The sequence below is a fragment of the Meleagris gallopavo genome, chromosome 4, assembly GCF_000146605.3.
Source record: "Meleagris gallopavo isolate NT-WF06-2002-E0010 breed Aviagen turkey brand Nicholas breeding stock chromosome 4, Turkey_5.1, whole genome shotgun sequence".
NCBI lineage: Eukaryota > Metazoa > Chordata > Aves > Galliformes > Phasianidae > Meleagris > Meleagris gallopavo.
This window is the reverse complement of record NC_015014.2, coordinates 13,615,746-13,631,284: the sequence shown is the minus strand read 5'-3', so window position 1 is coordinate 13,631,284 and position 15,539 is coordinate 13,615,746. Positions and strand designations below refer to the sequence as shown.

The 15,539-nt window shown below is 36.3% G+C and overlaps 1 protein-coding gene across 1 annotated transcript in view; it reads right to left on the bottom strand.

The window, feature by feature from the left end:
• The window catches only part of SCLT1 (sodium channel and clathrin linker 1), a 42,642-nt gene that overhangs the window by 3,822 nt on the left and 23,281 nt on the right, over positions 1–15,539 (bottom strand). Inside the window, exons 10-21 of the mRNA XM_031553254.1 lie at positions 14,968–15,035; positions 13,311–13,401; positions 13,028–13,119; positions 12,677–12,854; positions 9,593–9,691; positions 7,730–7,801; positions 6,359–6,433; positions 5,680–5,825; positions 3,803–3,995; positions 2,088–2,284; positions 1,184–1,262; positions 25–120 (exon numbers count right to left, since the gene is read on the bottom strand). Of these exons, the coding sequence (XP_031409114.1) occupies positions 25–120; positions 1,184–1,262; positions 2,088–2,284; positions 3,803–3,995; positions 5,680–5,825; positions 6,359–6,433; positions 7,730–7,801; positions 9,593–9,691; positions 12,677–12,854; positions 13,028–13,119; positions 13,311–13,401; positions 14,968–15,035 (1,386 nt within the window). The remainder of the gene's footprint in view (positions 1–24; positions 121–1,183; positions 1,263–2,087; positions 2,285–3,802; positions 3,996–5,679; positions 5,826–6,358; positions 6,434–7,729; positions 7,802–9,592; positions 9,692–12,676; positions 12,855–13,027; positions 13,120–13,310; positions 13,402–14,967; positions 15,036–15,539) is intronic.

Genomic DNA, 15,539 nt, shown 5'->3' with positions numbered 1-15,539 from the left:
GCGCTTTTTCTTAAGGTTTCGTACCTTTTGTGATGCTGTAGCTGCCCTCTGTTCTGCCTGGCTTAGTCGCATTTGAAGCCTACTGATATGTTTTTGACATTCCGTCATTAATTTTTCATCCTGTGTAAATGAAGTATCTTGTTACAAATATGAAGTTCTCTTCTCTGGATCCATCCGTAGTGTAGTGAAAAGCTTAAAGCAAGAGGACCTTTACAAGCAAAGCTGTTTACCACCTACAGTAAGACTGAAAGCACAGCGCTGACACATTATAAAGAACTTCCAGCTCAACTATGAATCATATGACTTCCTCAGTCACAGTCATCTTCAGTGGAAGTTTCACCTTCCTGAAGTAAGATGCATAAAAGACGATATCTTAATGCAGGTAATTTAATTTGCACAACATTACAGTACAAATATTTTAGCTACATTCAAAGGGGAGAAGAGTATACCAGATAGAAATGACGTAATTTTGTTACAGATAGCATTTGCCAAAGAGAAGCTATGTATTAAGTCTTCACTATTCTTCAGCATTAGTTTCAGAAACCTGTTCTCAAATCATCCCAGTTTTTCCCCTGCAAATAGTAGAGCGCTACAAAAAACAATGCAAGGATTTCTCCTATACAGAATTGGTTATCATCCCAGATTTATGAGGCAGGCCGGAAGGACAGTTGTTTCCTGAAGTGACCGTTAATTATTGAACAATGCATATTCCAAAACAGCAATGCTCCTCATTTTTAGTAGATACTGCTTTTATCTATATATTTATATGTGCGCATGCAGTGTAAACTCTACTGTGGATGCTGAAAAACTGATCTCTACGTATGCCACATTACCCATAACACAGCACCTCCTCCTTTTTAAAGGTATGCATGTGTACGAAGGCATGTTTTTGCAAACATTTCCTAAACTGCCTAAAACTGCCACATGAGTAATCTAATCAGTAATTAGTAATCTCTCCTTTGCCTTTTCTAATAATTTGACAGCAAAGTTAATGTCTTTTTGCTATTTGAATGACAGTCGTCAAAAGCAGTTGTGTTTTCCTGCTCTGTCTTCTCGGTCAAATATACTTCTTTATAAAGTTTTTTTTTTTTTTTTTAATCAAACATACTTAATGGGCTTCTGTTAGCATGCTAGTGTATTTGCATCAGGTTGTAACTGAACGCAATTGTCCTATCACTCTTACCTCAATTACTTTATTGTTTGCCATTTCCAGCTGAGCAGTAAGTTCCTGATTACGAAGTTTTTGTCGACTCAGATCACTTCTATTAATCAGAAGAAAATGAAAAAGAAAGCATTTAATCTAAAAAAACCAAAAACCTTTTAACTGTGGTATTTCGTATACGTTTGTCTGAAAAATACTCTATAGAATTCGAAATGCCCATTAATATAAGGCTACAGTATATCTCATCGGTAGTTTCCATTCCCTTGTTCTCTTTAACCAATCCATACATTAGATACCATAAAAAAATGAAAAACAAAGAACAGTTCAACATCTTTTGACTAGCTGCTATAAAAATGAAAATACATGGGCAGTGTTAGGAATGAGCCAGTTACCTGGCAACCAGCATGAAGATAAAATTTTATATCACATTTGTGCTCAAGGCAATCACGTAACTAATTTGTATCCTCATACATTTTTGAGCGAATGCTCAAAAAGAACATAAGATGTGCCTCTACAAACATTTTTTCTAACTTAAAAACTAGAGACTTATTTCATGCTTACTTAAAGACTGCTCTGAATAATCATAAAGACAGGAGTCTTCATAATACAAAGCTATGTTTTTCTAAACTGGGAAAGCTTTTCTGAGAGAAAAAAATGGAAAGATACTCAGATTTAGTTTTTGTTATAACAAAATTCACACATGTTAACAAGATGCAAAATTTTTATGTCAGTTATTAGCTGCTAGCTTCATTAGGAGTCACGTCAGAGGGTTCTAAAGAGAACACTGTTTCTTCTGTTTGCTAGAAGCACATCATCTATTCCTGGGCCTGCTCTCCTTTCCTTTCTACCATGGGTATAACCTTGTTTCAAACAGTAACTGATACAGTAACAGCAGCCAGAAGAGCAACAACAAAATTGCACTTACTTTAACTTATTGATCCTAGCTTCTGTAGTTTCAGTAAGCACTTTTGTTTCCTCTTTCCATCTACTTGTTGCTTTTTGCTGAGCTGTCAACAGATGTCTAAGTTCAGCAGTAGACTTCTGACTCATGTCTTCCATTTCCTTAAGACGAACTTCATATCCATGTTCTTTCACAGCATGCTCATGCTCCATAGTGCTTATCTACATAAAAAAATACAAATAGGATACAATCAAGTCTTTTTTTTTTTTTTACACGCTTGAGCTACGTTTATAGACATTTGTTGAAAGCATGTAATGTGTAATAAACTTGTAATTATATACTCAACTAGACACACATTTGCAAAAACTTTTTAAGCAAGTTGTGCAACTGACAATAGAGGATAATCTTTATCACTTGTGTTTTTTTCCTATAGAAACACATTTTTCTTTTTCACCCAGTCAAAATCCGCTAGGACTTTCTTAATTGCATCTTAAATCTTTTGTGCATCAGAGGAAAATGGAGGCAAGCCACAAATCTTATCTGTGACTAATGGTATCCTGTCTGAATAAGGACATGGAAAATTCCGGTACGTGCTTTTTAGCTGCTTCCTTTTTGTTAAGCTTGTCTGAAGGGTTCTACAGCTGGAATCAGATTGCTTGTTTAACATGACTTATTTTATCTTGATGCATAAAAAGGTAACTGGATGAGGTGCTCCTCATTCATAATTAATAAAACTTTCTGAAATCTTCGTTGCTGTAAACATTTAGAAAACACATCAGGGATCAAAGCTGCTATTCCTCTCCGAAGGCAAAGGTGCGTTAATCTGATTAAGTTAGCTATTATTACATAATCCCATAATGCAGTCTGTTCAGGTGCATTTAATGGAACCCTTCAAAAAGAAGTTCCATCTTTCAGCTAAATGTCTTTGTCTGCAACTATTCGCAGTGAAAAACGTTCTTTTCCAGAATGCACACCAGCAGTGTTTGACAACCACACTACTGTATTTATTAGCCACACAGTGCTCTGATAATGTGGTGCACATATAAGTAGAGGAACACTACACTTAAAGTTGTACAGAGATTCCTAATAGGACAGTAGATTAATGGAGATCTAGAATTAGACTAAGTGAAATCAGTTGGAGAAAATTTTTTACTATTTGGACTATTCAGCCTATGCAATAAGATAAGATGATCCCAAATGTTCTATCAAGTTCAGTTAGCAGAGACTGAGCTACTAAATAAATCTTGAGGACACACAATGCTGAAACAAAATTATTTATAAAGGAAAAAGAGCAAGCATCATTGAAACTTTCACCTTCATTTTAAACTTCCAAATATTTTTTCCTAGAAATGCCATCTTCTTAAGCAAACCTCAGCCTTAAAACCAGCATATAAACCTGTAGCAGAAATGTTAAGACACAGCTTGAACCAGTGATTGAGCACCTGGTGAGAAGGCAGGGCCAACTCTGGGCAGCTCAGGTACCTGAGTGAATGGTAGGGGTGGAGCCAGGATCCACCCCTTTCCAGACCTCATTTAAGGGCTGGCAGTGGAGGCAACTGTATTTTGCTGGATATCCCTGCCCACCTGAGGCCTTCCAAGGGAAAGCACATTTTTTTCTTTTGTTTCTGTGTCTATAGCTGCTGCATTGGAGCATATCCTCACTTGCTGTAGCCTAGGACTTTGCTACCCTGCTATCACTGCTGTACTTTTTATTGCATTAGAGTGTTACAAAACCATACCTTTATTTTGGCTTTTTGCTGTGCCTCTGAGGCCAGTTTTTTCAAGCTTTCAATTTCTTTTTGCAATTGTTCATTCTCTTGCTGAAGCTTTAACCTTTGTTCACCGATGGAGCCACTCTTCTCTCTTTCTGAATCCAGAATGCTTTGCAAGTTACAGATATTTTTCTGGTAATTAGATTTCTCTTCCTCAAAGCTGAAAGAGACTCTTCTTTAAAGTCATGAATTCAGTCAATTTTACTTTTTCCTACTGTCACTTTGCTGAAGCTGCGATGGTTTGGGGATAGAGGAGACTATATCTGTAGACAGCAACAAAATCTTAATAGATCAGTTAGTCTAGTATGATACTGCCTTGTTATTGCTTCCTTTAGTGGTAATAGAGGCAAACTGAAAATAGAAAAAGCAAGTTTTTCATATGGTTGTATTTCAGGTATGGAACTCAGTGCCACACGATGTTGTAGAGGAGAAGATTTTACTGAGACTGAAGTAGTCCATGTAACAGTAAGAGCAATAATTAAAAAAATAAACATCCAGATGTGGCATTGTATGTTTTTAAGCAGTGCAAACATGCCAATGATGTATCGCTATCAGTTTTCTCTAGCATTCAGTTTTTCTATAGGTTACTTTTTTGGACAGTATTGGAGAAGACATATACGTAGGTTACTCTGAAAGTAATGCCTCCCATTAATTTCCATGGATACTACAACAGATACAAAGAGAACACGTGGTTTTGATAGTGTTCTCTATTTAAGAATATGCTCTATTTTTCAGTGTAGGTTTTTCAGCATAGGCACCACCCTTAGTTGTGCATTCCTGCCAGCTATGAACAAGAGCCTGCATGCCATGCCTGCAGAAGTCTGTACCTGTGGAGGACCCGCTGTGCTGCTGCTGAAATGCACCACCCACTGCCTCCCTGTGCTCACATCCGCTGTTTGGGCTCCACAAATGTTCAGCAAGTGTTAATCAATGTCAATGGGAGCCATTTTTTCCACACAGAGGAATTCAGTGACACACTTTTGCTTTGTCAGATGCCATGTTGTCAGATCAGACTGCCCCTCTGCCGCCATCTACAGCATGGCAACAACATCAAGCTTTCCACCAGTATTTTCTTACTATCTCTACTGCCTTACCACCATCAGCCACCTCTGCCATCGTGGGTCAACACAATGAAGTATGAGGCATTACTTTTTGGAGCAGCCCTCATACATTTGGGACAGATCTTTGGTGTGACTCAATACGCACACGTTCCCCTGCTGCTTCCTGGAAGTTTGCAGGACTATGCACAAGTCAGTGAAGTATTTCATCAAGTCTAGGGAATTCATGAAAGCATCCCAACATTCTATCCATCTCAGGAAACAGCACTGTGAAAGAGCAGCTTTTCATTTTAATAACAATTCCAGATCCGTAAGTGATTGTTCTGTACAATAGATAGGGTTTGCAATCTGAATGTGTAAATGGCAAAAGCTTCTAAAAACAAAAAACAAACAAACAAAAAACCCCAACACCCTAGGCTTTTCATTCTGAGAATAACCTGACCTAAAGATGTGTATCATATTGTACTTTTTACCATTGTACTACTGAAACTGCAATAACATATATTACTTTTAAGAACAAACCTGAAATTCAGTATGCTATGTAAACGTGGACTGTTATGTGTAGATGACTTTACAGAGTAATAATTTCTGCCTGACGATTTCAGAGAGTAACCTTTCTTACAAACAGTATTTAGACACACGGCAAGATTTCAAACAAAGTAATTTATAAAACAATGAAAATCTGAATAACCGCTGGCAGTTCTCATTTTGTAAAGGAAAGCTTTCATTCTGTGGTCTGCTGTCCCCCTTCAATACTTCTATAGTGATTTATAGTCCACTACTTACTTCATTTCCAGCAGTTTCAGTTTATGTTGTGTTGTCTGCAGACTCAGCTGCAGGTCACATTTTGTAGTCTCTGCAAGTAGATATTTCTGATGCAGTTGCTCTAGTTTTCTATCGTCAGATTCACGTCCTCCATATTCTCTGCAAATCTGAAGAATACAATTTCATGCCACATCATCTTTACCTTTCACTGGTTACTGACACAGTGACACAGTAGTAATGATTAAAGAGGCTATTCCCCACTGCCACAGATGTCGTAGTTCCAGGGATTTAAAACAAAACTGACTATAATTGAATTTCGGTGTTGCTTCTAAAGAGGTATTCCAAGATCTTGCATGCATTTAGTTTTCAGCATGCTGTGCTTAAGCTTGATTTGGAACATGTATCAGTGTTCTTTTAGATCACGTCAAATATCTCCTTTTACTTTTTACGCTTCTCAAAGAATGCTCTTTTTCAGTTCAGTATTAAAACTTTACTTTTCCAGATTAAAACTTAAAATACTGACGTGCACATTATATGTTCTGAAAATCAACTCAACCAATAAGGAAATTAAAGATCATAGCATAATCCTTCATTCTAGTGTTAGGGGAAAACATGGGAGGTGAGAAAAAAATAAAATGAAGACGTTTTCATACTGAGGATAGATCTTAAACATGATGTAAAAAGCACACAATTGCCTTACCTTTTCTAGTTCTTCTTCCACTGCTCGCTTTTCTCTAATGGCTCGTTCTATTTGACCCTGCTTTTCACCACATTCCTATTTCAAAAAGTCATTTAAATAAACGTCTCATTCATATTTTACATCTATAAATAACTCACGATAAAAATTCCACACACTACGTTACCATCTACTCTTGCTGCTTACTGCCCCTTACGCAAACAAAGCTGTACAAAAGAGATGTGAAGACACTCTATACCGGTAGTGAGGAAATTGTTACGCAGCAGTACTAAGCTGTCTGCAAACGGCACCTGTGAAGACCTGGTACAGATCCAGAGCTATAGTGGGATCTATTGGAGCTATATGAGGCCCTATAGGAGATCCTGCAGGACCTACACAGGTACATTGAAGTCTAGCTCATTCCCCTTCCCCTGACAGCACAAGAGACACAGGATAGGATCTAGCTCACTACTTACATACGTGCAGAGAACTAAAAACAGAATCGGTTCTATTCCATATACCTGCTTACTTGCCCTCATTTCTTTGCCTTAGCCTTATGGCAAATCCAGACAGGTAGAAGAGATCAGAACGGTGTGTTGTAAGAAAGTTGCTATTCACATACTTGTATCTTTTAAGTGCAACTGAAACACCAGGGCCACACAGTATCAGTGCCTATCAGTACACCATGTATGCACACAAATTGATAGATTGCTGGGGCTGAAATGGAAGTTTCTCTTGCAGTTAAAAAATATTTCTACTGGCCATAATACAAATCTAGACACAATTCCTTCCAGAAAACACTGTAAACAAAGCAATTCTAGTAAAACCTCTCAAACGGGCCAAGATGAAAGTATCCCAAGCCTACCGTTATTGACCCAAGTATGCTTATTTGCAACTAATCACTAGTAACTTCTATTTAATAATTAAGAGAAACACAAGTGTGGGAACGTAAGAAGAAACTGTTCATGGCAGCAGCTGTGGAGCAAGATAAGCAGTATCAAGGACACCTTTTGAAGAACAAAGAACATCTCATGGCTCTGATTGGATAAGTTTCTGTGTAAACGATTGCAGAGCGTTTTTGCAGAATGCCCTGCTAACATGTATAGAGCAGTGCTTAACAATAAAGTAGACTAATAGCTTTTAACCACATTGGTGTGCTATTATGTCTCTAGCGAGTTCTGGAAGTCCAGAGACTTCCCCACACACAAGAAAGTGTATCAAAAGGGTTGACCTCTTTGTCTAAAACTAAGAACCCCCTCTTCACCAAACTGCTAATAGTATTATGTAGGATTTTACTTGACTTACTTTTATATTTAATTAAACATTTAACTTGATTAACTGAAGTCTCAAATGTTTTGCTAGCGCAAGCATTCTCAAAAGTTAACCATACCATACCATATGAAGAGCTAAAAGTTCTTCTGTTAATTGAGAGATCTGTACATTGTATTGTTTCTTCACAGAGTCTACCTGTGATCAAAAGCAAAGCAAAACTGAATAATTAATATTGCAAACTGTTTCTCCATCCCATTTTTACATACAGAAACACAGAATCATTTAGACTGGAAAAAACCTTTAAGATCATCAATAGCAACCATCCACCTAACACTACAAGTCCACCCCTACGCAGTGTCCTTAAGCACCACTCCACACATCTCTTAAATATCTCCAGGGATGGCGACTCTTCCAAGTTCCAGTGCGTAACTACTACTTCCACGAAGAGCTTCTTCCTGATATACAGTCTAAACCTCACCAACACAACTTGAGACTGTTACCTCAAATATGCTTTATACTTATGTGGTGCTCATATACAAAAATAGTAGACTATAACAGCTGACAAATGGTACCACGTGAATGTTATCAATCCAATAGAGAATACTTAGAAAAAAAGCAGAAAGACATGCAACAAGGTCTTACAAAAAGAACAGTACGACTACCAGAAAGCTGCTGTTCACTAGGAGCAAGATATCCGAAACTTGTGTAACTGATCATGTAATAAAGGAAATATTTGTTACTCCTAGAGGAATATGACAATGCCTAAAATTTTACTCCTTATGCTTTTGATACATTCTCTTTCACTGGGATTACATGAAATAAGAAATAGGAGACATGTCTGAATTTCTAAATTCTGATTAGTGCAGCATTGACACAAACGGACAGTGGTTATTTGCTTTTTGGCTCGTGTGCCTCCTCCAAACCACGTGTGACATTAAATACTGCAGTTTTAAGTAATCCACACAATTCTGTGGGTGCTTTTTGTTGTTGTTTGTTTGTTTGTGTGTGTGTTTGTTTGTTTGTTTTATTATCACTAAGGAGAAGAAACAAATAATCCTCATTTTAAAAGCTTCAAAAACGTATATATTAATTAATATCTTTATTCATTATGAACCCTTCTATAACAGACTTCTATCATAATGAAGAAAGTTAAAGGAGGCAAAGTCAATTACAGCATTGAAAAATTACAAGCCAGGTAACTGATTTACAGTGTTTTCTACTTGCAGCAAAAGACATTGGCAGCACATTTATATAAGACTTCCTCTGGAGTTTGCCTTAAAATAAAGCAAGTCTATTTGACATGTGGATAATTGTTAAGAATCTCCAGGGAGGTAAGATTAACCTTATTTTAACTGCAGATGGGACATTAACAGAGAGCAAATTCATTTGTGAATTGCTTGTTATCAAAAAGCTCCTAATTTTCAGCCACTTATGAGAAGAACAAACGTTACAAAAACAGATAACTATAAAATTTTGTAGTTTCTCTACCAATTTGTTTTTGTTTTTTTGTTTTTTTTTCTAAGTGTGCTGTAATACTGACTTTTTTATAATTAGCTGTACTTCATGGAAGAGCCTTATTTGTCTAAAAAGAGGTGTATTTTGAAGCACTGAGATGACAAAAAATCTCATAACTCAACAATTCTTAACACCTGAATGTATACAAAAATTATCAATAAGTTCCAAGATGAGACCACATGCTACTGAAAACAATTTCTAAAATAAGTGCCACATCTTCACCTTCTCTACAGCAGTATTTGCATAGACAGCAGTACTTGTGGTTCATGAGAGTTGTAAGAATATCATTTGGGTTGGAAGAGTACTATCTAGATGATAAGGCCAAAGAGCATAATACTGTCAGTATACTGTCCTAACTACTTACATAATTAAAACACAAGAAAATTGCTGATGTGACCAAGCATAATATATAATGATTTGATTTTTAACTGTAAGTTCATAGTTGGTTCTTTCTAAAACATCGTGACTTACTGCCTTTCTAATTCTTGCAGCAGTATCTTCTGTGAGCTGAAATATTTCATCTTTCAGCTTTTTTATTTCCTCTTCCTTTTGTTTCTTCTTAAACAGTGCCTAAAGAAAAATAAGAACAGAAATATTACTGATAATGTTTCAGTTGTGACATCATATCTAGCAGCGAGAAAAGAAACCACACGTAGTAAGTGTTCAAAAGAACCTTCTGCCTTGTGTTTTAGAGCAGCTGACACCAAGATCCAAGGAAAGCAAGAACAGAAATGACACGAAGATCTCTGTTAAGAATCAATGTACATGTACAGGAGTACACACACATAGAGCTGAGCACATTTTTTTTTATTTTATTTTTTTTTAAATGGTTGATAGACTAAGTCCTATCTACCTCCCAGAAAACCAAAGGTAAAAATCAATAAGCAGCTAAGGAATGCATATGTAAACTCTTTCATGGTGGATAATAGTGAACCAAAGAGTTCTTTAGCATGAAAAGATGGTGGGCATTACAGAACATAAGTGCAGTAAGGAACCCTTCCAGCAAAGGATGAAGGAAAGGCACTACTGTTAAATAGGAGATGCTGGTCTGGAAAAATTTAAAAAAGTAATACAGAACTCTTGGTGGAAGAGATGAAAAATCCTAGGTGGCACAAAGAACAGATGTCATGTAGATGGATAAAAGGAGAAATGCATGAACAAGGTCACTAGTAGATATGACTTCAGTCTGTACAAGGTTCTCTAGTCATGACATGACACTTCATGTGTCACATTCTCTTCAACTGCTCCATTCACCTTGTGTTGTTTTTTTCAAAATACTCTAAGAATTATTCTGATCTCATTTTGTAAACTTAGCTTAGGTGCTTTACAATGTTAACATGAAAAAAGGAGCACTAATGTGACAACCTGTTAGTCCCTCATACCATCTCTTAGAGACAAGAGAGACCAGAATTGAGTTAACTAATTGCATATATTAGGCTGTGTTTTTTTATTGATTCATAAAATGCCCACTTAGCAAAATGAAGGATGTTCTAGCCAGAGAAATAAATTAACAAGTGTCTGCAAATTCAAAATTTTCCTCCTAGAGCATAACACGAAATTGTCGTTCATAACAAGACTCTTATTTATCTTAAATGTTCACTAACCACCTCAGAGATGTTATTTACACCTTAATTTTTATCCGCCACTTCTTTCTGCCAAAAATGGTTTGAAAAACACTGTTCTGATGTTCTAATACACAACTAACTGAAAATGAGACTTATACATTTTACCAATACTTTTCAAATGAAAATTTTTCTGGTTTTTAAACTTCGGTGGAAAAAAAAAATTTTTAACTTTGTGTTCCTCATAGAGAGGCTTCGGGGAAATGCTTGTAAAGGTAAAATTATCTTAATAGGAAAAAGGACCTAGCAAATTCAAAGGTAGCCAGCGAGAGCTGGAGGACATAAAACTTAACTTCTAATTCCCATTTTGAACACAGCCTAATAAGTGAAGGGAGTTCTTGGAAATAAGAGCATAAAGCAAATGAGATGCAGAAGACTAAGAACAAATATGGAAAGAAAGTAGCATGCCAGAGAGTATCATAAACACTATAAATGTATAAGAAGAATGTCTATAACAGACAATAATCTTTTTCGTGTAGCAAGAAGAATCACACAAATCACATGGCAGTCTGTTAACAACCAGAACCCCAGAGTTTTGTCAACATTTTGATCCCTTTAAAGTTTCAGACCCTCCTTCCAGACAGGGACTTCCTCTGTTGTCACAGAAATGAAATCAGCATGAACAAAAAAGACAATGCTAACTCTTGTATTGCAAAGGAATGAAGTTGTTTTAGATTATAAGGCCGTTCCTCATGTTTGAAAAGCAACTTCAGGCTAAAGGAGAATGTTTATCTCCTTAACTGCTCAACTGCTCAACATGCTAGCCTGAGCAGAATAAATTCTAAGATTCCTTATTTGTTCCCACTGGCATTAAATAATCTAGACTTAATTTATTGTTGGCTAAAGTCTGTTAGGCACATTGAAGCTCTGTCTTTCCAGCAAACTGGAATTCAGCCTGATTACAGCTGAAGCTTAACATGAAAACACAAAAGTGCCCATATTAGACACCAGTCCCTGCACCCTGTCTCCTATAGGGGCAAAGAGTAGATACTTTGGAAAAATGGAGAACTGGAAAAAAGGAAGAGTTTTTTTTTAAAGTGTGTTTGAATCAATAGATACTTTAAACCTGCTGGATTAGACCCTGCCTTTAGGAAGTTTTGGTGGATTCTTCCATTTTTCTTTGATTGTTTTTGTATCTACACTTTTGGCATAAGCATTATCCCGTAAGAGTTTAATCAAATATTGTTTAAAACCTTTTATTACAGCTTCCCGTGTCTTGTTGACTCCTGCACTTTTCTAGCTCTTCTGTCTCACATGAAACGTGCCAATCAAAACTGCACGTTAAGATAAACCTTTAAACACAGTGTTTGTTTTTAAAACATCCCTATTAATTTTATTACTTAAACACTACTAATTTTATTAAATACCACTGAGGACCGCATGATGTATTCATAGGACCATTTTACTACTGTAAAACAGTAAGTTCAGCAGCCAGTATAGCATATGTGAATTTCATCTGCCATCTAGCACACACACTCAAATCCTCTGGAGGGTTTTTTTTTTTTTCCTGACTGTAGGTTTTGCTGACTTATTACACAATCACTTTTTCAGAATTCTTTAGGATAACGCAAAGTTGAACACAAAGCTCACTCTCTTGGACCTGTCTTACCATGAAAAAAAAAAGTCTCTCCAGTTTCAACTTTCCTAACCACTACTAAGTCACAAATTCATAACAGGGCCTTCATTTTCATTCTGACAGCTCAATTTGTATTTAAATATTCAATACGATTGATACTGTATGACAAAACTAAGTGATGTGTGGTCCTATCATAAGTTCTCTCCTGCATTACTCATTTTAGTACAACAGACATAAAAGAAACCTGGTTGTGTATGTGTGTATACCTCTACATATACATAAACATAAATAGGCACTTCATAACTGCAGGTGATGAAAGCTTTCTAGCTTCTAAGAAATGCCTTCACAGTGACTTACCTGACTTTTTTGTAGGTTAGCTTCTTCTAACAGCTGTACGCAGTCTTGGACTTTTGCAACTGCTTCATAATTCTCCCTTTCTAAATTAGCATACTTTGTCTGAAGCATTCTGATTTGTTTCTCCAGGGCTGTTCTTTCTGTTCTCATTTGTTCAGCATCTTGGAGAGTAACATGTAATCTAAAACAAATGAGTAATTTTACTCATTTAACAATACAAAGCTTAATTCAAGAACTATACTTCTTTCCAACTAAGCTCACAGAAAGTAAGTTGCCAGAACTGTGTTCCCATTTAGCTTTTTTTTTGTGTGTGTGTACATATCCCATTAGTAACATCCAACAACATGTCTTTACCTTGTTTCTAATTGTTTTATACTAGACTGCATTTGTTGCAAGAGTTTCTCAGATGCTGCTTCTCTTTGCTGGGCAGATACCACATCTTCTTCCTAGAAAGAACATGCATGTTTTCCAGGCTACACCTCAGTTTCATTTATGAAAACAAAGATATACAAAATAAACTAAATTTAATAAAACATAAATAAATTAGAGAACAACTTGAGATTAATTTAACATCAGCAATTAGATAACTGTCTAGTCATTCAGTTGCAACAGAAAATTACCCCTTTCTCTAGAATACCTTTCTCTCCAATTGGCCTTGAAGCGTCTTTGTCAATCTGATCATTTCATCAACCTTAGCACTTGCTGTCCACCTATCTACTTTAGCTTGCCTGTGTAGAGAAAACAGACTGTGAATTACACTTGAATTATTACAGGGGGAAAATCATACTCTTACAACATTGTTGAAATGACTGTGAAGAGCAGTCAGATTTCATATAACTTCTCTGATAACAGTGCAAGAGGTTTTCCTCGTATTACGTGGAACAATGAGACAGAAACGCTGAATTAATCGTAACGTGTAAATGTGGAATAAATATTTGGGAGGACAAGGCAATCAGGAACTTAAAGTGATCCAGTAATGTAAATACAGATATTTATTTTTCAGACTTTGATTTCACTTTTGAAAGCAATTTGTACTAGGAATTACAAATCATTAACCATTTCTCAAGAATTAATGGATATGCATTGTAATCTAAAAAGGCTCAACAAGAGTAGAAACAGAAAAGGAAAGAAGTTAATGTACCAGACCTTCTCCACAGTACAAAAATCCATTGCAACAAGTGCACTCCTACTCCTCTGTCTTGGGAACAAAAAGACATATACTGCCCTCCACCAGGGCTGTAACCCAATTATCCAGGCTTTGTATTAGAATTTGTCCTAATACCAATGAGTATATGTTAAAGTTAAAAACCAGCAAACAAATTAATGCAAACTGGAGCACAACTAAGTCATAAAAGGAACTAGAAAACACTTATTACTTTTAAGAATCAACTTCAAGAAAAATTCCTTACAGCATAAAAATTACTATTTAACAGCATGCAAGAGTAAATTATGCCTATGTGAAAACGTTGATCAACATACACATAGTGCACGTGAACACAAGACTTCATCTGTTTTGGTGTCCCATCTGCCCGCAAAAATTTCAACGCTACCTTGTGCAAGCAGGGTTCAAAATGTAGAGACATAGTGCTCTCTTATAAAGACAGCAGCACACAGCAGCAGCTTGTGTGTGATGTCAGAGATACAAAATACTTCATTTTCAAATACCTGGATTACCTTAATTTTTGTCATGGTATTGTGTTGTTTTTTTTTCCTGTCACACTGTCCTTCCCCAAGATACACTTAGCTAAGGCATCTAAGGTTACAAAAAACTCGCCCTCAGAAATACATCTTCAGTGACTAAGCCAACTCTGCACTTATAAACAGATCCTAGTCCTAAGCTTACTGTACAGAAGAAAAAAAATAAACATTAAGACACAAAGCTTCTCTTTAACTAACTTCCACATAGCCTGCAGTTTAGAACAGGAGTTTTAAGTGTTGAAATTTCAACTACTTGGAACGTTCAAAACTTCAAAACTGTAAAGAGTATTCATAATTGGATTTTATACAAATTGTATTCCAAAAACAAACAAAAAAAACTTCTGTTTTGCTGTGGTATTGAACACTTCGTTCCTTTACATCAAATATCTAGTGCTACCTATTTCAGGGACTAGAAATAACTAGAGATATTGTACTGATGTACATTTATAGCAAGCCATTAAGAAGCCATTAACTGAAACCTTTTCAACTATCACTGTCAAGACAATCTGCAAGACAAAAAAAGTTTATGATAGAAACTTAAGTTAGGAAAGCCTACAGAAAAGATTTTTATCGTTTTTAAATTGCCTGGTTTATACCTCAGTTGTTTCTGTAGCTGCTCTAGTTCCACATTCTGTTCTGCCACAGTTTTCAGAAACTGATTGCTCTGTAAAACAAGGAGAGATTTGTAGAGGTTTTTTTGTGCTTTCATTTTACTAACAAGATATCAAAATTCACTCACACACTGAATGTCATGAGATTTTTCTGCAGATTTCCGCAGTTTATTTCAGTTTCCATTACCTTAAATACTTTAGCTTGAGGTGAGCACTGTCACCTCTTCACTAGATTTCATTTCCAGAACATTTCTAAGTATGCCGAAAACTTTAAACCTGAACGCAGCCAGGGAACGCAGTTGTTTTAGCCCTGATAAAAATCCTGACTAGTTAAACTTGCTCTCCACTTCTAATTTTTCAGTTTTATAGCTCAAGAAAGGACGCCTTTATTCCATGACACCTTTACATCTTTGGCAAGAGACCTCGTCAAACACTTTGGAGAGGGCAGACAAACGGACAGCCTTTATCTTAACGCTGCCTCCTTCAAAGAATACACCTAGTTCACATTTCTGCCCACAGTTTCTTTCCCGTATCCTGATTTTAAGCATCCAGTCATT